Source organism: Talpa occidentalis, unplaced genomic scaffold, assembly GCF_014898055.3.
Source record: "Talpa occidentalis isolate TD23 unplaced genomic scaffold, MPIMG_talOcc4v2.1 talOcc4.12, whole genome shotgun sequence".
Classification (NCBI taxonomy): Eukaryota; Metazoa; Chordata; class Mammalia; order Eulipotyphla; family Talpidae; genus Talpa; species Talpa occidentalis.
Window position 1 is genome coordinate 5,804,393 of NW_023601212.1, and position 19,819 is coordinate 5,824,211.

The 19,819-nt window shown below is 55.0% G+C and overlaps 1 protein-coding gene across 1 annotated transcript in view; it reads right to left on the reverse strand.

Moving 5' to 3' along the window:
• Positions 1–19,819, reverse strand: part of SHC2 (SHC adaptor protein 2) — a 29,423-nt gene continuing 9,604 nt past the window's right edge. The window contains exons 3-13 of the mRNA XM_037504883.1: positions 18,858–18,918; positions 18,579–18,698; positions 16,787–16,840; positions 16,613–16,664; positions 16,393–16,519; positions 15,034–15,187; positions 14,400–14,457; positions 6,532–6,675; positions 5,465–5,769; positions 3,348–3,481; positions 1–1,966 (exon numbers count right to left, since the gene is read on the reverse strand). Of these exons, the coding sequence (XP_037360780.1) occupies positions 3,353–3,481; positions 5,465–5,769; positions 6,532–6,675; positions 14,400–14,457; positions 15,034–15,187; positions 16,393–16,519; positions 16,613–16,664; positions 16,787–16,840; positions 18,579–18,698; positions 18,858–18,918 (1,204 nt within the window). The 3' untranslated portion in view covers positions 1–1,966; positions 3,348–3,352. The remainder of the gene's footprint in view (positions 1,967–3,347; positions 3,482–5,464; positions 5,770–6,531; positions 6,676–14,399; positions 14,458–15,033; positions 15,188–16,392; positions 16,520–16,612; positions 16,665–16,786; positions 16,841–18,578; positions 18,699–18,857; positions 18,919–19,819) is intronic.

The window sequence follows — 19,819 nt, forward strand, 5'->3', positions numbered from 1 at the left end:
CCTCAGCCACACTGCCCTCCCGAGTACCCTCAACGGGCTGTGCCCCGCACGCCACAGTGCATGTGCATGTGCAGTTCCTTCTGCCCAGAACGTTCTCCTCACCCAGGGCTCGCTCTCTCACCCCCACAGAGAACCTTCTGGATTTCCGGGACTGCGGAGTTCCAGCCTTCTCTCTGCACACTTGTCATACACTGAGCGGTGACTTGCTGACTAATGTTACTTGACTATTAACTCCGCGAGGGCAGGTCTGTCGTGGCCACTGTTGCACCCCCACTTCCCACCAGGCGTCCCGGCACACACGAGGAGTGGAAGCAGGATGCTGGAGGAGGTTGCAGTGGGGAGGTGTGGGCACGTGGAATGAATGATGGGGGCGAGTACGGGGGAGTGTGGACGGATGGGGGCGGGTAGTGGATGACGAGGGAGTAGTCGAGTGGACAGCTGGGTAAGTGGACGGGCGCATGGCATTTGGAAGGACAGACCCGCGGCTCTCAGTCTCCGTGTCTCTGCAGCAAGAGACATGACATCAGAGCCCCCTTCCGGCTCTGCCTTGTGATGGCTTCACCACTCATTAGAGGCAGGCCAGGGTGGCTTTTATTCGCCACAGCCTTTCCAGCACCCCCTCCAGGTCATGGGGTAGACCAGGCTGACCGCAGAGAAGCTACAGTCTCATCCCAGGGACCCCAGCCTCCGACAGCCTCGGCCCTCAGCCCTGACAGTCGGGGACCAGGCAGGGCCTTGGCAGGGGTAGAAGACCCTTTTGGGGGGAGTCAGAGGAGGTTCCTGGGGAGCGGTGGGGTCTCCCTGAAAAGGAGTCTCAGAAATAACGTGAGGGAAGGTCCAGGTCCTTGAGAACAGAGCTGGGCATCAGAGAGAAGAAGGGGCTCTGAGGGAGTCGGAGGTCGAAGAGAGCAGGGGTACCTGAGAAGTAGGAGCTCATTTAGGGCTAAGTTGGGAGCAATTTGGTGAAGAAAATGGGTTTTCAGCCAGGTATGCTGGGCGATCTTTAAGAGAAAGGCATGTAGCACTTGGGAGACAAACTAGGGTGTTTGCAAAGAGAGGTTGGGGTGTGCTTTATCTTAGCTGTAAACAGAGGTATCTAAGAGATGTTGGGATTCAGGAGAGAGTGGAGCCCCCACGAGCTCCCCCAACGGCACGTCCCAGGCAGGCTCCCTCCGCTCTATCTCCAGGCCCTGGGCCCTCCACCCCTCTAGCGCCAGGGAGGCCAAATCCATTGCCATCTTGGTTTTCCTCCTGGGAGACTGGCCCCGGCCTCCTAGCCCGAGAGGGCCCCTTCATGAGCAGGTGGGGTCACTCTCCCACGGCCACCCCGGGTTTAGATATGAGCAGACTCCACACCTCCAGGCCAGGCTCCCAGCTGGGACAGCAGCCCCCACCCCCAAGACCAAGTGTCTTGGAGGTGCCTGGATGTTCCCCATTACCCCAGGTGGGCCCCCCACTTCAATGTCAGTGCGGGCCTTGGACCAAGGACCCCAGAGCACCTCAGTTCTCCCCAAAAAAGACAACTGTGCACCAATGTTTCAGGAGGAAGAACTGAGCCCGGGGAGGACGGGACCCCGACTGCAGGCCCAGGCCTGGGGCTTCGCTCTCCGGGACCCAAGCCCGGGTGCAGCCAGGACCAGGCTCCTCGCCCATCATGGGCCTCAGCACGGGCTCCCAGACAGAGACTGATTTTTGATACATTTTCATAAAGGCAAAAAAAGGTTCTGTCTTTGGTATGTACACCCTCACTCCAGGCACAGGGTGGAGGCAGGCAAGGGTCTTGGGCCCCGTACCCGGGCCTGACTGACCAGCCCAGCCAGGGCTGGCTGGAGGAAGAGATTCTGGAGACCCATGCAGAGGAAGGAGAGACAGCAGTGGTTCAGGCCTGAGCACCTGGCGGGGGTCCAGAGAAGGCCACGACAGGGCGTCTGGGGAGCGGGATAGGAGTGGGGCTGAGAACCATCACCTGGGAGAGAAAGGAAGAAGCTGTCAAGGGTCAGCCAGACACCAGCCCGGGAACTGAGCCCCAGTCAGTGCTCCAGACCTCGGTGACTCGCACAGCAGTCGAGCAAGGGGCCTCACGCTGTCGGGCCAGCAGTTCAGTCCCAGTTCCTAGTGTTTCGCTGCGTGACCTAGATTAACGCCTTAACCTCTCTGTGCTGTTTCTTCCTTCATGCAATGAGTGCTAATTACAGCACCTGCTCAGCACCTGTGGGTGTCAGTGACGACGTGCGCAGCTATTACTACTGCCAAGGCTTCTCTCTCAGGCCGCAAACCCCTTTGGGGGTGAAAAAAGGCAGGTTGTACCCTGCCACGTAAGACACAAGGCCCTCTATCCTGCAGATTCTTCCAGATGTCCCAGAGCTGGCCCCACCCCTGGGAACTGCTTCTCTGCCTGCAGCCTGAGGCCTGGCCCCCAGAGCAGGTCTCCTAAGTGGGGGAGGAGCAGGAAGGAGGTGTTGTCATGGGGACAGGAGAGCAGCCCAACCTGGTCCAAAAGCTCCTCCGGCTCAGCCCTTGGGGAAATTCCACAGCTCCGCTCCCCTTGCCGCCCCTCCTTCCCCAAGCCCAGTCCAGAGTGTAAGCCCGCAGTCTGCTCAGGTCCCCCACCCCTTTGTACCCCAGCTCCACCAGCCCTCCCCTGCCTGGCCACCCTCTTCCTCACCTCAGAGCCTCCCTGTCAAGGGAGAGGCCCTAAGTCCACAGACCTGCCCACCCTCCCTACTCCGCTCCAGCGCCCCCACATACCTCACTACTCCCACCTCCCAGCAGGGACCATGTGCTTCAGCAGTGAAACAGCTGCTGCAGCACCCAGCAATTCCACTCCCAGGCACATGCCCACCGAGGGCCGCAAGCACCACTCACAAGGGCCAGAACGTGGACAGCCAGTGTCCATCAAGGATGAATGGATAAAACACATCCGTCCCCGCAGTGGGAACATCACTCGGCATAAAAAGGGGGGCAGCTCTGACCCTCAAGACCATGGGGAGGGGCCCTGAACACACAACGCTCAGGGAGAGAAGCAGACACACAAGGCCTCACAGTGTGAGGCCACTGATGAGAGACGCCCAGGACAGCCTCGGCCACAGCCAGAGAGGGGGTGCACAATGCCAGGGGCTGGGGAGGGAAGGGGTGACTGTTGATGGGGGTGGGGCTTTTTTTGGAAGGTGGAATATTTGGGAATTCCATAGGGGGATGGTTGCCCACTGTGTGAATGTCCTAAAAACTGCTGAGATGCTGCTTTTACATGGGTGACTTCCATGGTCAGTGAGTTCTAGATAAAATTTGTTTAAATGGGAAAAGTGCAGCACAGGGGCGCGTGCGGAGCAGACGGGCCCCCTACACACCTGGCTCAGGGCTCCCGCTTGACCACACCACGCAGGTGCAGCTCGCTCTCCGCCGCCACGATGGGTTGCCCGTTCTGCAGGTGGTAGTCAATCAGGTGGCTGATGCTCTGGAACAGCACGTCCTTCGTCCGCACCTGCAGCACCAGAAGCCCCAGCATCAGCACCACCGCGGCGGGGCAGGCAGGCCAAGTCGGCCCTGAAATCTGCATGGCCTCCTGGGGACCAGGATGCCTGCTCAAGCCTGAGAACCGCTGGGCCAGAGAACCACAGGACAGCGTCAGCCTCGTACGCCAGAACTACGCATGGACACACAACCACCGGGATTCTGGAGACACACTTCCTGCAATGGGGGAAAGGCAGCCCCCAAGGCATGTCCCTGCGCCTGCGAAGATGACTGTTTGGAAAAGGCATCCTTGCAGATGAGATGAAGGTGCTGACGCAAGTTCATCCTGGATTACCCAGGCAGCCCTAAACCCGGTGACTCGCGTCCTCACAAGAAGAGAAAAACCTGGACACAAGACACAGGAGGAGGCTTGTGAAGAGCGGGTGGAGGCTAGAGAGAGATGTCAACAGAGCAGGAAGCAACCAAGTATTGGGGGGCCTGCAGAACTAGGGAGCAGGTGCAGAAGAGATTCTCCACCAGGGCCTCCAGAGGACCCAAGGCCACAGGCACCTTGATTTCAGATGCCTGACCACCGGGCCTGTGAGGAAAGCACTCTCTGTGGCTTGAAGCTGCCCAGTTTGTGGCTATGCAGCTCAGCGGCCCCAGAAATGAATATACACATGAGCTCCTGGAGACAGACCCGAAAACCAGAGTCCCCAAATCCAAAAACCATCTGAGTCCTAGAACGAGAAGGTCTTAGCAGCACCAGGTACCAAAGCTGGGTGCAGGGCAGGCAGGCTCTGCCCCGCAGCTGACAGGGCAGGGTGGTGCTGGGCTCCCAGGCACAAACCACCTGGGGAGCAGGCTAAAATGCACACGCCTGGACCCAATGGCAAGAGGGCAAAATCACCTATTCCATAGCACTGGGGATGGGACCTGGGAATCTGCATTTAATCAGATTTTTTTGTGGAATCTCCTTCGTGAAAGTTCTGAAGCTCTTCCAAGTTTAGGGGCTGCTGATCTCATCCTGGAGGTCCCTTTAACAGACAGGAGGACTAGTCTCAGAGTCAGACCAGCAGTTTGACACAGGGGAGAATATGGCAGCTCCCCACCACCACCTCCAGCATGCTGTCATAGAGACAAGGAGCATGGCGGTGCCAGGATGGTCTGAGGATTCGGTTGGACAGATAAAAGGGCTGGGTGGATTCTGGGAAGGCTCTAATGCCCCAAGCACCTTCTCACTTGAGAAATTACATGCAAAGCCCAAAGCCCTTGGATGCTGGAAAATGCACAATAAAGCCTCGATCTGCTTGTAAATTGGAAAATGCTTTGTAAACCCTAAAATGCTTTAGGAACTGGGGAATACCAAATCGCTGGACTCAAAGCAACAGTGAAAGGCACTGCTGTTTTATTTACCATGGGAAGATGGAAACAAATCCTCCCAAGGTAAGGACGCAAAGATGCAATGGATGGTTAAAAAAAAATTCAGATTTCAGCGATGTCAAAAGGAGAGCAAATTAACGTCTGTACGAGAAGCAATTCAATAGACTAAAAATCCTCATAAATTGAAACATGAACCCTAAATTACACCGGACCAAAAATACCACATTCGTCACTCGAAAACATCGCTATTTTAAAGATGAATTAGTGAAAACAGAACGTGAAAAACAGTGCTGCTCACAACTGATAAAACAGGGTGCTTTGGAAACCCTGAAAGATCTTGAAATTGTAAAGGGTTTTGTAACTCCCAGGGTGCTTTACAGACAGGGACATCCTTTGTAAACCCTACGATTCTTAAACTGCAAAATATTTTGTGATTCTAAAATACTTGGGGGAAAAAATGAACAGAATCTGAGCACACAGAGGCTTTCAATCCGGAACGCACTTCCTACACCTGGGGGGCGCAGGGAAGGTCCCCGGGTCAGGTGGAGAGGAGGTGTCCCCCTTCCTCCTTGCCCTCCCCCCCAGCCCCCCGGCCCCCAGACACCCCCCCCCCGGCCCCCCGGCCCCTTACCACGCCCTCGGGGTCCACCAGCAGCAGGTGCTTGGGCTGCCCGGCGTGCATGCCCGTGAGCACGTACTGCCCGGGGTTGGTGACGCTGTCCCGCACGAGGAAGTCCCCGTCGGCGCGCAGCAGCTTCTCGGCCGCGCGGCGGCTCATCTGCCCGTGGTACCAGGGCTCCCGGCGCAGCTGCTCCTCCGTGGGGGCCACGGGCGCTCGGCGCGTGGGGGGACTGGGCCACCGGTCCTCCGGGGGCGGCGGGGCCGGCCCTGCCGCCAAGGCGCACTCGTGCAGCCGCAGGGCGTCCTCGAAGGGGCCTGTGGACGCAGACGGCGGGCGGGGAGCAGGCCGGTGAGGCCGCGCCCTGGGGACTGAACAGCAGCCAGAGCGGCTGCCGGACCTCAGCCAGTGCCTCCGGCCAGGCCTCAGCAGTGCAGTGTGGCCGCATGCTGCATGTGCCACGCCTGTGCTGCACGCCTGTGCTGCACGCCTGTGCTGCACGCCTGTGCTGCACGCCTGTGCTGCACGCCTGTGCTGCACGCCTGTGCTGCATGTGCCGCGCGTGTGCTGGGTGTGCCGCGCGTGCTGTGTGTGTGCTGTGTGCACACTTCCTTGTCTTGTCACCCAGGCTGCCTCCCCAGCGTTTGTGCCTCCCTTTCTGTCACCTGGCAGTGGCCAGCGCCCCCTCCCCAGCCCCAGGCTCCATGGGGTGGGGGGCAGCCCTTTCCTTTACAAACTCTGAATAGCTTCTGGCTGGGGGAGGTTTCTGAGGCCCCAACAGGCACCCATGGGACACCGGATAAACCACTCACCTGAGTCCCTTCATGATAAAATGGGGGTGTGGAGCAACACAGTTCAGACTCCCTGGGGTGTGGACCCCCATAGAGGGAAACTGTGCTCCCCACAGGAAACTAGAGTGTCCCATGGAGGGGAGCCACCAGCTCCCCATCACACTAGGAGTCCCAGAGGAACACCTACCCTCGCCCCCACCCATCAACCTGGAGAGTCCCAAAGGTGCTCGGCCTCAGAGCGCAGGGCGGCCAGGGCAAGGCCCTCCCCTCAGGCTGGCCGCTACATACGCATGTCAAACAGGTCCTTCTTGGGGCTGTCCTCGGGCTGCAGAGGCTCTGGGGCGTCTAGACCCTGCGTGTTGACGTACAGGTGGTCCTCATAGTCTTGGGGGCCTCCAGCATCTGCCTGCACGTAGCCGTCCCCAAGTGAACCTGGAGAGGGCAGGAGGCATGGTGGGGTCAGTAGGGGAGCCCAGGGAAGGGGCTCACAGGGATGGAGGCGGCCCAGAGGGCAAGACCCTAGCTGGGAGCCCCCTCCACACCTGCATCCCTCCAGGAAGGAAGTCACCTGCCCATGTGCACAGCCATCAGGAGTAAAAACCCTATAAAAGCCCAACCAGGGACTGTGGGCACCAGATGCCCACACCCAGGGAGGGGCCAGTGCCCACCCAGTGTACCCACGGGACGGAAGGCAGTCCAAAATGCTCTAGCTTCAAAAGAAGCCAGAAAGGGCCTCCCTGGTGGCACAGCGGTTGAGCGCTGGGTTGCGAAGCTGCCCGCGGCCTCTGTGGCACCGGTTCGATCCCCGGCTGCTCCCCGGCCACCGGAGGAGGGTCCCACATGGTGCGCAGACCTCTCCTGCCGCCCGCTGCTCCCCTCAGCAGTGTCCTTCGGTCCTTCTGCCTGCTCTGCTCCCCGCTCTGGCTCTGGTGAATTCTCTCACCCTCCCGCACTTCTGACTGTACCCAGTGCATGTATAAATAAATAAATAATCTTAAATAAATAATAGAAAAGCCAGAAAGCCCAATGTTTGTATTAAATCTCCACATTAAAATATAATACTAAATCTGTTCTCCCTATAATTATGTTATCATCATGATGCATAAGTCATTTGCTTCTGTTTGCGGTCTATTTTAAGGTTTCCTTTTCTTTCATTTTCAAATTTTACTTTTGAATGTGTAAAGCATTACATGGTTCAAAAGCCACAACTACGCAAAAGGCAGCCTGAGAAAGGAGGCGTCTCCCCAGCGCAGTGAGAAGCTGCGGGGCCCGATCCACGCCTCCCCTGCAGCCCCGCCTCAGCCCGCATCACCATGTGCTGGCCCCAGGGGTGAGAACTGGTGACATGGGGACGACGTGGGGTAATTTAATTTCCAGGTCTTCATTTTGAGCATGCCGTGCATGTTCTCCTAAGTCAGAGGGCATCTGTGTATCTCTTTCTCAGAACTGTCCACTGCTGAATGTCTCAGTTGTGTTTGTTTTAAAATTTATTTTCAGGGCCTCCCCGGTGGCGCAGCGGTTGAGCGCTGAGTTGCGATGCTGACCGCGGCCTCTGCGGCGCGGGTTTGATCCCCAGCTGCTCCCCGGCCACCGGAGGAGGGTCCCACATGGCGCGCAGACCTCTCCTGCCTCCCGCTGCTCCCCTCAGCCGTGTGCTTCGGGCCCTCTGCCTGCTCTGCTCCCTGCTCTGGCTCTGGTGAATTCTCTCACCCTCCCGCGCTTCTGACTGTACCCAGTGCTTGTATAAACAGAACAAACAAACAAATAAATAAAAAAAAGAATTCATTAAGATGTAATCAAGCTTTAAAAAAAAAATTTATTTTCAATTTATTTATGCATGTAAGGGCTCGGGTGCAGGCCAGAGGTGCGGGGGGTGAGAAGATTCACCAGAGACAGAGTGGGGAACAGAACAGGCAGATCTACTGAAATACACTGCTGCGGGGAGCAGCAGAGGTTGCAGGAGAGGTTGCTGCACCACATGGGTCAGCTCCTTGGCTGGGGATCGAACTCAGGCCACAGATAGCTTGATGGTGCTGAGATTTAACCCTTGCGCCACCAGGGAAGCCATGAATGTCTGTTTTTAGTCGTTGGCAGGGAAATAATGATCTTTTTATATATTGCATGGCCAAAGCCAGCCCAACTTGCCAAAGTCATGATTCACAGGAGCGCCAACACCGACCTGCCCTGGCCAGTGGCGAGGGCAGAGGTACCCTGCCCAGGCTTCACACTCCATGCAGAGATGGCACAGGCCCCAGCCTACCAGTGCAATGTCTGGATTATTTGGGGAGATCTAAAAACAGCCCATCGCAGATGTCTGCGAGGCTGTGAGGGAGCAGACGACCGCAGAGGCTGGCGGGGGAGCAGCACGCATGGAGGCGCGTTCCAGCTGCGTCTGGTGATGTGACAAGGGCTGCGCTCCCTGCTCAGCACTTCAGGACTCGGCTTCCACAGGTGGATGTGTGCTGGCACAAGGGGGCATCTGCCACCATGGGTAGGAGAGGGGAAGCAGAAAGACTCAGAGTGCCAGGGGTGCGGCACTCCTGGCCGCTGCGGAGTGCCAGGGAGCTGGAGGCAAGGGGACTTGGGTCTTCTCAACCGCCTTCAGCCACCTACAACGGGACGCGTGCTCAGGGCAGAAAACCCAGTCATTCTGTTACAACAAACCTGCACAGGGACCTTCCTGGTGGCCTAGGGGTTAGTCTCAGCACTATCACCGCCTCGGCCTGAGTTCAATCCCCGGCCAGGGAGCTACCCACATGGCGCAGCAGACCTCTCCTGTCTCCCCTCTGCTCCCGTCAGCAGTGGATTTCAGTAGATCTGCCTGTTCTGCTCCCCACTGTCTCTGGTGAGTCCTCTCACCTCACCACCCCCACCACCAGCCTGCACCCAGTTCTTCCACACAAAAATAAATTAAGGGCCTTCCCAGTGGCGCAGCGGGTTGAGCACTGGATTGAGAAGCTGCCCACAGCCTCTGCAGCGCCGGTTCAATCCCCGGCCGCCAGGCGAGGGTCCCACATGGCGCGCAGACCTCTCCTGCCGCCCGCTGCTCCCCTCAGCAGTGTACTTTGGTCCTTCTGCCTGCTCTGCTCCCCGTTCTGGCTCTGGTGAATTCTCTCACCCTCCCGCGCTTCTGACTGTACCCAGTGCTTGTATAAACAAATAAATAAATCTTTAAAAATAAATTAATTAATTAATTAAAAATCTTTAAATAAATAAACAAAAGTGCACAGGGCCATTTAGGGAGTCTGGTGAGACAGAGCCAGCATGAAGACACTGGGCTCAACTCCTCCGTGTACTCGCAGCGCGGGGGCCCAGTGCTGCCTGCTCAGGAGTGCATGGGCAACCGGCAGAGCGGCGCTGGTGGGGACTCCCGGAGCAGGGTGCAGAGTGACAGTTACCGGCTTGAGCCTGAGGCTCCCAGTATAGAACATCTGGAGACGGAACTGTGGGGAACGCAGGTTGGATCACCTGGATCTCCTCCTAGAAGAGGCTACTACGCTAAGCCAAAGCGAGGCTGGGCTATTCAAAACACCTGCACCCCACCCCCAATTCAGGGTTAAAACCAAAGCAACAAACACTTGCATAAAACAGAATTAAAGCACCTGTTACCGAGAGCAAAGAACTCCAGGATGAGGTTCTGTGCTGGAAAAGACAAGAGAACAAGTCCCAGCCTGTGACCCTGTATCAGCTATAATCCGTCCCCCGTCCTGACCTGGTGCTCAAAAGTGGCCTAAGTGGAAGCAGACAGAAGACTAGGAGACACCAGACTGAGGCGCTGGCCCAGAGCAGGGGGCACTGGGGCTCCCCACATGGCCCTGTTACCCTCAGCACGTCCGGGGAGCGGGGGGGGGGGGGGGGTGAGTCCTGACTCGCTGAAGGTGACCCTTCCGTGCCCAATAGCCCCGGGACGTTTTTACCCACTGCCTCTTGACAGTACCGAGTCTCCGATTACTACAACAGGTACAAAGACAACAGTCTGAAAGTCTATGCTTATTACACCTATTTTTTATGAAGAGACAGAACAACACACCATAAATGTTGCAGAAAGAACTAAATCAAGCCCTGAGGGGAATCTCAATCCAGCAGAACCGCCAGACATGATGGAGGCGTTCAAGGCGGCGGTTTCAGCAAGGCTTGTGGAGGCTGTGAAACAGGCAGAGCAAGGGTGCAGAGAACAGGAGGCAGTTACAATAAGAAGTAATGGAGCTAAGAAATACTATAATCAAATTTTTAAATACAAAAAGGCCTCCACGGATAAACAGATCAACAGATAAATGCAGGCAACGGAGAGAATTAATGAGCTCGAACGCACACTGTCAGAGCACACACAAATAGAACAAAGAAAGAAAAGAATTTTAAACATGAAAATAGTTTCAAAGCCCTTTGGGATAGTCTAGAGAGAAATAGCATCCGTATGAGGGGATCCCAGAAGGACAAGAGACGAGAAAGACAAAGGCACAGACGTTTTATTTAAAGAATAAATTGCTGAAAACCATCTCATTCTGGAAAATGAAGCAGATGTGATCCAGGAGGCCCAAAGATAGCAAAAAGACATAATCCCATCATAAAGCTGTTGAAAGTCAATGACAAAGACAGAACACTAAAAACTTCAAGAGAGAAAAGGGTGACCCACATGGGTCATCGGTCAGACTGTCAGCAGCCTTTTCAACAGAAACATTACTAGCATGAAGGGACTAGCAAGAGATATTTAAAATACTTAAAGCAAAAAAGATTTCCAACCTAGAAGCCTTTGACCTACATGATTAACATTCAAGAGGGCCTCCCTGGTGGCGCAAGGGGTTAAGACGTAACCTATGAGCAACCTATGAAGATATCTGCAGCCACTGCTGGATGAGTTTGATCCCTGGCCAGGGAGCTACCCACATGGCGCAGCAGACCTCTCCTGTCTCCCCGCTGCTCCCCTCAGCAGTGGATTTCAGTGGATCTGCCTGTTCTGTTCCCCACTCTGTCTCTGGTGAATCTTCTCACCCCCCACACCTCTGGCCTGTACCCCAGTTCTTGTATGCTTAAGTAAATAAATAAATCTTAAAAAAAAAAAAAAAGATTAACACTCAAGAGAGAAAGAAAAATAAGGAGCCTAGGGGCCTCCCTGGTGGCGCAGGGGTTGAGTCTCAGCCTACCAAGCTATGGCCAGCTACTGCAGCCTGAATTCGATCCCCACCCCCACACCTCTGGCCTACACCCCCGTTCTTGTATGCATAAATAAATAAAAATAAATCTTTTTTTTTAAAAAAGAGCAAAGAGCATCACTGAAAAGTAAAAACTAAGAATTTTTCAATATCAAGCCTCGTGTTAAAAAAGAAAGTCTTAAAGGGGTTATTACAAAGGAACAGGACAACCAGTATAAAGGTAAGAGCTGCCTAAATCATATAGGGGAGAGGAAGAACATTGTGCTGGTCAGCAAGAGCCCAGTTGAGCCCTGGCCCTGGCCCTGACCCTGGCCCTGGGGAGGTGAGTAAGCGTGCATCTGGCTGATGGAAAGCCAAAGACCAATATCCTGTGGATGACGGGCATGTCCCCACCCCACTCTAGCCCTAACCAGGGCAAAAGGGTGACTGGGAGGGTAACCGAGTGTAGAGTGACAAGCAGAGGCCCACTAGCCTGAGATCAGCACACAAGCAGAAAGTACAGTTTTGTGTTTTCAGCCTGACTCACCTTCAAAAAATCAAGATAGAGTCCTCAGAAGGTTAAACACAGAACTACCCTATGACCCAGCAATTCCACTTCTGGGTATGTGCCCAAGAGAAGTGAAAGCACTCATGTTCACAGTGGCATGAATCACAGCAGGCCAGAGGTCGAAGCCACCCAAGGGCCCACCACCGATCCACGGTGCTCACGCACAGCGTGGTCCATCCACACGCTGGATTGTTATTCAGCCTTAAAACAGCAGGACCACCCAGGCTGCAGAGACGAGGGTCTGGAACCCCTGAGAGGAGGGCTTCCAGCAGCGCCACACACACGAGCCACGTCTGCACACTGTTTCACCGGGGACTGGACCCTCCGGGCCTCACCCCCACCCAACTCAACATCCAGCACCCTCTGCACCCTTGGGACACTTGGAAAAAATAGCAACCTGGACAGCGACAAGATGGTGAGACAGAAAAATACAACACGGGGCACCCTGAGGCCTCAAGGGAATATTTCACCCTAGAGAGGGAGCAAATCTCCATAATCCAGCTGTAAAGGTGCCCTGCTGTGCCCAGGGCTGCTATAAGAGTGATGGTCTCTGAGCAGCTCCTTCCTCCTCCCAGCTCTTGTGCAGAAGAAATTTATGGATCCAAATGCCGGAGGGGGGTGTGGGGGTGGAACAGAGTGGAGGGTGATCACCATGGGCCATGGTGGGGACTATGGGTGCCTTCGTCGGGGGGTGGTGTGGGGACATACACCAGAAGGGTGTGCCCCTGTACCTCTACATCATATTCAGTGCCGTAAGCCAATGTTGCCTCAACGAAAAAAATACCAGAGAGAAGTTTCCTTAATCATTTTACAACACGCCAACCTTACCCTACTACTGAGACCAGATAAAGACAGCACAAGATAATTACATCAACACATCAACATAACTAATGAACATCAATGCAAAAATCGAGAAAATCAAAATCAACATCACATCATGAGGATTATATACCATGAGTAAGTGGGATTTATTTCAGGATATAAGGATGGTTTAATATATGTGAATAAATCAATGTGCTACATCATGTCAACTAAAGTTAAGGTAATAATATGGTAATATCAATAGATGCAGAGAAAGCATTGGATAAGAGCCAGCACTCATTTATGATTTTTAAACAACTTTAAATAAGATAGGGCCTTTCTTCACTATGAGAAAGGCCATAGATCACAAACCAACAACCAACATAATACTTAAAGGTGAAAAACTGAAAATTTCCCCCTTAAGATCAGGAATAAGATAAGATGCCCAGTGTCACCACTCCTGTTTCACTTGGTAATAAGGGTGTAGGCCAGACAAAAACAGGAAATGAAGGGACTCTAAGTTGGAAAAGAAGTAAAACTACCAGTATCTATAGATAATGATATTACATGTAGAAAATCCTACAGATGTCATCAAAAAGTTATTAGAAATGATAGAAGAATACAGCAAAGTAGCAGGTTACAAATCAATACACAAAACTTCACTTTTTTATATACAAACTACGAACAAAAGAAATAAAAATAATAATTCCACTTAGAATGTCTTCAAAAAGAATTAAATACCTCAAAATTAACCTAACTAATGTGGTAAAGGACTTATCCAGCAAGAAGTATAATATGTTATTAAAGGACTTAGGTAGTGACTTAAGGACATGGAAGGATATCCCATGCTCATGGATGGGGAGAATCAACATAATCAAAATGACTATCCTGCCTAAAATTATATGTAAATTTAATGCAATCTCCATCAAAATACCAACAATATTTTTCAAAGAGGTTGGACAAAAAATATTGAAATTTATATGGAACAATCAAAGGCCTCAAACTACAAAAGCAATCCTGAGAAAAAGAGAGAAAAATAGAAGTGTCATGTTACCAGACATTGAATTTAACTAAAAAGCAAATTTAACTAAAAACAAGATGGTATTGGCACCAAAATTGACATTTGGATCAATGGACTAGAATCAAAAGCCCCGTAATAAATCCATACACATAACAGCACCTGCTCTATGACAAACAGCCACACAACCTCTTTCATAAATGGTGCTGGGAAAATTAGAAAACCACTTATAAAAGAATGAAGTTGAAATATTTGCTAACTCCCTACACAAAAATAAAGTCCAAATGGATTTTTAAAATTAGATATAAAACCTACAACAATAAAATGAAGAGAACATTAGTAATACATTCCATGACATCAATGATGAAGATGTTTTTGGAGCCTGGACCCCTAGAGCAAGGGAAGTGAAAACAAAAACAACTGGGATGACCTCAAGTTAAAAAAAAAAAATCTTACATGGTGAAAGAAAATACAAGATTGAAAAGACACCCTGTTGAAACTGACATTCTCAAACCTCATATGAGAAGTAACACAATCGTGTGAAGCGGTGCTGTGAGTGAGAAGGGCACACAGCAGAGGGCCAGGATCCAGTGAGGAGAGGCTGGACACCCCCTATAACCTGAGGGCCTCCTATCCATACCTGAGGGGCCCAGGTCCCACTGCAGACCTCGGGCATCTCTTCGAGTAGAAAATGCTCCCTGAAAAACAGAGCAAGAGGTCTCCTGAGATGTGCATGCCCCAACTGGCAGCAGAGCACCCCATCTCCCCACCCAAACCCTCCTACATAGCTATAGACGTGTCAGAAAGCTCATCTCTAAATCCTGCCCTTGCCCCTTGGTCTCAAGCTGTCCCTGTGCCCGCTAGGGCCTGCTTGCATGCCCGCCACCCACCTCTGCTGAGCCTCAAGGCCTTCTGCACCTGGCACATGCTGTTCCCTGTGCCTGGATGCTATTCCTTGCATTGTTCTCCTGGGAACCTGTATTCACCCATCAGAGCCCACTCCAAATGGCACTTCTCAAAGAAGTGCTCCTGACCACAATCAGCTTCTGTAGTGCATTCTCAGTACCTTCCTTGGAAGGGCTGTAGTATCTAAATCGAAAGTATCTAGAACAGGTCCAGAGGATTGTGCAGTTTGGGAAAGAGGGAAGGAAAAGGTGTGGGGCGAGGGACCACCCTCTAGCTTCGAGAACAGAGGCAAAAGGAAAAGTTAGGGGTCAGTTTAAGGAGGCAGCACCTGCCACTGGCCCTGTCCCAGAAGACTGAAAGAGGCGAACCTGGCCGAGGGTCCCGAGGGCGCAGGGCTGTGTGAGGGCGAGCCTGGAGTCCACCAGCCCACCCAGGGGCGGCTCCTTCCCCGGGATGCTGTTGTAGTAATTGTGTTCCATCTCCTCCTCGTCCCCCCAGGCTGACTCCTCGGGCCCACTCAGCCTGGAGACAGACAGACAGCAGGAGCACAGGCAGGGCCCCAGCACTTGGGGTAGAGAGAAGAGGGGCTTTCCAGGGGGTACCCAATCTTGCAGCTTGAGCTCTGAGGTGAGTGGGACAAGTCAGGCAGAGATCCTGGACATGCCCTCCTGTCCACTTGCTGCAGTGGCTACAGCAGGGCCTCAGGAAAGCTAGACCCCACTTCTTCCTGCCTAGCTCTAGCCCTGCCAGGGACGACACCAGGCTTGCACCCGGAACTGATGCCAGCGATTACAGTGGCATCGTAAACGCCCTTGCTGCCTGGCCCGGCGATGCCCCCATGAAACCCTACAGATGCTTGTGCAGGCATGTGTGGCTCCCTGTGCGGGTGCCACTGCCTGTCCTGGCTCTGACATGGTCGCAGGGGCAGGCACGCAGCCCGTACGAGGCAGAGCAGGTGCCCGACGAAGGCAGGTGCAAACCCACATGAGTAATTCCCCGGGCAGGCGCCACCGAAAGGCAGCGGGCACACTCACGCCGCTCTGTGGGGTGTGCACGTCTTCCAGTCCCTTCCGTGTAAATCCAAATCTTTAACAACCAACAGGTATTTCAGTAGCCGAGGGCAGGGGCCAGCGCATCTGGTACTACCCGTGTCAGCAGCTTTTGAGTTAAGAACGGCTTCCATATTTTTAAGCCATAAAACTCTTAAATGGTTAAAAAAAAACATCCAACGGACAACATTTGGCAAGACGTGAAAGTCACACGAGATTCACATTTTGGTGTGTCTGGATAGGGCTGCTGGCACAGAGCCTGCCCGTCCTGTCAGACGTGCTCCAGTGGCTCCCGCCCCCGTGGCCGAGACGGGTTGTCTGACGCACAAAACTGAAATTATGGACCGTCTGGCCCTGGCACAACCTGGCCAGGTCTAGATGGTGCCAACAGAAATGTCCCTGGCAGGGGAGCTGGATCCCTTAACCCCAACCCCCCCCTGTGGGATGGGTCTGCTGCCCCCCTTTGGAGGTGAGTGGAGATAGCCTATGCCCTTCTGTAGATGCGGGGCGGTGGGGGGGCTGCTTTACTCCCCTTTACTGATAAGGACATGGGGACTCTGGCAGCTGGCAGCGAGCCCACACACCCAGAGAGAAGAGGGCAGGCCAAGCCCCAGGTGGAGAGTGAGGGCCAGGGCACACTTCCCCCCAGGGAAGGTGGGGAAGGGGGGGGCCTGGTACCTTTCCAGAGGGACCACCACCTTGGGGGGGCTGTGCAGGTACTGCTTGAAGCGCAGCTCAAAGGCTTGGCCCACGGTGCTGATGACGCTCTGCGCCAGTCCCTCGCAGCACTCCAGGATGTGGCAGGCTGGGGAGGGGCACCCCGTTATGTGGATCGGTGGGCCCTGCCAGCCAAGAGTCTCCAGCCTGCAGGACCCCACCGGCCCCCACGGCGCCTCACCTCTCTGATTGATGGGATCCTTGGCGACATAGGCCACGTAATCGGTCATGTCCTGGGGAGAGAGCGGGCAGGTGGGAGGGGCTGGGCCGGCGCGGAACACCCCTCCAGGCTTCCTGGCTGCCCCGCCAGCAGGGCGGACAGAGGGCGGGGAGCCCCGCCAGGCCCTGGCCTTACCGTGTCGCCGCCGGATGCGAAGGAGATGGACTGCATGTGGTGGTTGGCGATGATCTGGCAGGAAAGAGATCCCATTTCAGGGTCGAGGGGACGCTGGGGTTCATGGCAGTGGCTGGACAGGGCCACGGGGCGGGGACTGGGAAGAACAGGATCTGGGCAATGGAGTGACCTAGAGTCCAGCCAGACGGGAGCCCCCAGCCCAGGCCAGTGTGCAGCGGCCGATGGCCTCCAACATGTGAGGAAGAGGCGCCCCTCGTCGGTGGCCACGCCCCGACACAGAAATGCACACACACAAACAACAAAATCCTCCCACAAACTCACCCTGCACACACTCAGACACCCCCTCACTGGCAGACACAATCCCATGTGCAGATTTTCACACATCACATGCAGAGACAACCACTCCCACGGATGCTCAGACCCACCCACGCCCGCCGTCACACCCGACACAGCACACATCGGCCCTCACGCCTGCCATGGATGCCCAGGTGCAGCACACACAGACGTGCACACCTGCACACGCACACCCGCACAGCCCCACACCCGCACACCTACCTCACACACACCCACTTGCACACACAGGTTCACACCACACTCACAGCCTCTATGGTTGTGGAGGCCATGAGGAGGGGACTCCAGGGGGCTGCGGGCACCGGCTGCGGCACCGGCCGCCCCTGCATGCTCGTCTGCAGGCCAGTTTCCCTCGAGCGGCTCCTGCACATGCTCATCTGCGTTCACAGACTCATTTGCGTGTCTCCTGACATTATTTTGCTCTTTTGCATACTCGCCTACATGCAGTCACATGCTCATTTGCATGCATAAATACACACCCCCATACTTGTTTATGTGCCCATTTGCATGCCCATTTGTGCCCATTTACACTGCCCACTGCAGTCCTGAGCCCCGCTGTTCCTCCACGAGCTCAGAGCGCCCCAGGCCCAGGGCCAGGGCCAGGGCTGAGTTGATGCACCAGGCCCTTCCTGCTCCCCTCCAAAAGGTCGGCCCGTCTCCCCGACAGGATCCTCTGGGCTCTCCCCAGTCAGGGAGGGCCCTCCTGTCTGCAGACAGACGAGCAACTCCTGTGCCTGGCAGAGTGCATGCAAAGATGGCGTGAACACATGGCAACCGCCACACGCAGCCTGCACCCAGGGTCCACGGCTCCTGCCGGGCCTGGCTTCCGCTCTCCTCTCCCCCTTGCGCCCTGGACAAATTTCAGTCCCTTACCATTTTTCTCCATAACTCTCCTGCGCCACTCCCTCTGCTCTCAGACACCAGCCCGCCACCCGGGACGCTTGCTCCTCACCTCCACACCAGCATCCCCTCCCGGAAGCCCGCCATGATGCCCGCCAGGTCACAGCGCCCTGTGCATGCTCACGTAGAGTCTCTGGCCTCCCACGCGGCCCTTCCTGGCCTCCCAGTGCTTCTCAGAGTCTGCCATTATTCCCTCATTTCTGTGATTCTATTTTGGTTCTTTATTTCCACATAAGATCCCAAACCAGGGGCTGTCCCAGGCATTGCTGACATCGGGGAGTGGTCCTTCTCTGTGGGGGCCCACGCTGGGCTTGTGGATGCATCACTGGCCCTGCCCCTTCAATGTCAAGAGCACCCCAAGTCATGACAACAGTAGGGTTTTTGGGGGGCGGCGGCCGCTAGGCTCCTGGCTCAGGGCGGGGCCTCTACACACACACAGTCACACCAGTCCACACCTGGTGCGCATACCTACCTGCCACCTCCAGGGGGAGTCCTCGGGGCTGCCTGTGGGGGGGGGGCTGGGTGGGGAGGCAACGCTCACCTGGCGAGTGGCGGGCACCGAGAGGTTGAGGCCGTCAATGGAGATGCTGATGGCTATGCTCATCCCAGCGAAGCGCAGGTTGCTCTTGCCCAAGACAGACGCCAGCGCCTTGTTGGGGGCCTGGTGAGGGGGCAGAGGGCAGCGGGAGGGGGCGCTGCAAGGTGGGGTGCTCGGCACTGGGGAGGGTGGGGGCCGAAGAGGGTCCTCTGGCCCTCGTGTCCTCCCACAGCCTCCCATCATACCCACCACCCCTTGGGGGGACACAAGCTCCTCACCCACCTTCTTCTTCCAGGAGCCCCGAACACCAGGCACAGCCTCATGGAGCCGGTTGATGGCTTCCCTGTGGTGGGAACGGTCTAAGGTCAGAGGGGAGGGGGCAGCAGCACAGCAGGGACCTTGGCGCTGAGCAAAGGGTGCAGTGGCCCTAGAAGGGGAGGAGCTCAGAGGAGGGGGATGCTAGGATACCTGGAGCCAGGAGGGAGCCAAAGGCATGATGGGTGCTCCTGGTTCACCCAGCCCCCACTCCATCTGCATCTGAGGGCACTCCCCCCTCGGTTTCTCCCTTTGCCTGTGTCTTTCTTGGTCACCAGCATGTGCCTGACATGGAGTCAGACTCAAGGGACTGGACCCTACAGAGCCTGGACCCCACATTCTGCACACTGGCAGGGGCACCAGCCAAGGGGTCCATCTGTGCAACATGTTCTCAAAATGTTGGGGAGGAACAAGAGCCTCAATCCTGGTGGGTGGAGGGTAAAAAGGGGGTGCAGCTCCTCAAACACGGGGTGGAGCAGCCCTACTCTGGCGTGTGCCCCAGGGCACTGAAAAACCAGCTCACACAACCCATAACGGCCAAGACGTGGACGCCACCTAGATGTCCATCAGTGAACAAAAGTGTCCCCCACATGGGGACATCACTGGCCACAAAAAGGGGGCAGCTCTGACACTCGCTACCACCGCCGCTGAATACACAATGCTCAGGGAGAGAAGCAGACACACAAGGCCACGCGGTGTGAGGCCACCAACGAGACACATCCAGGACAGGCACAGCCACGGGCAGGGTTTGTGGTGCCAGGGGTTAGGGAGGAGATAGGGATGATGGCTGATGGAAATGGGGTTTCCTTTTGGAGGGATGGAATGTTCTGGAACTAGGTAGTGGTTCCATAACTCTGAAGATACCAAAAAGAAAAATAAAACTGTATACTTTAAGTGGGTGAATTATTTGGTATGTGAATTGTATCTCA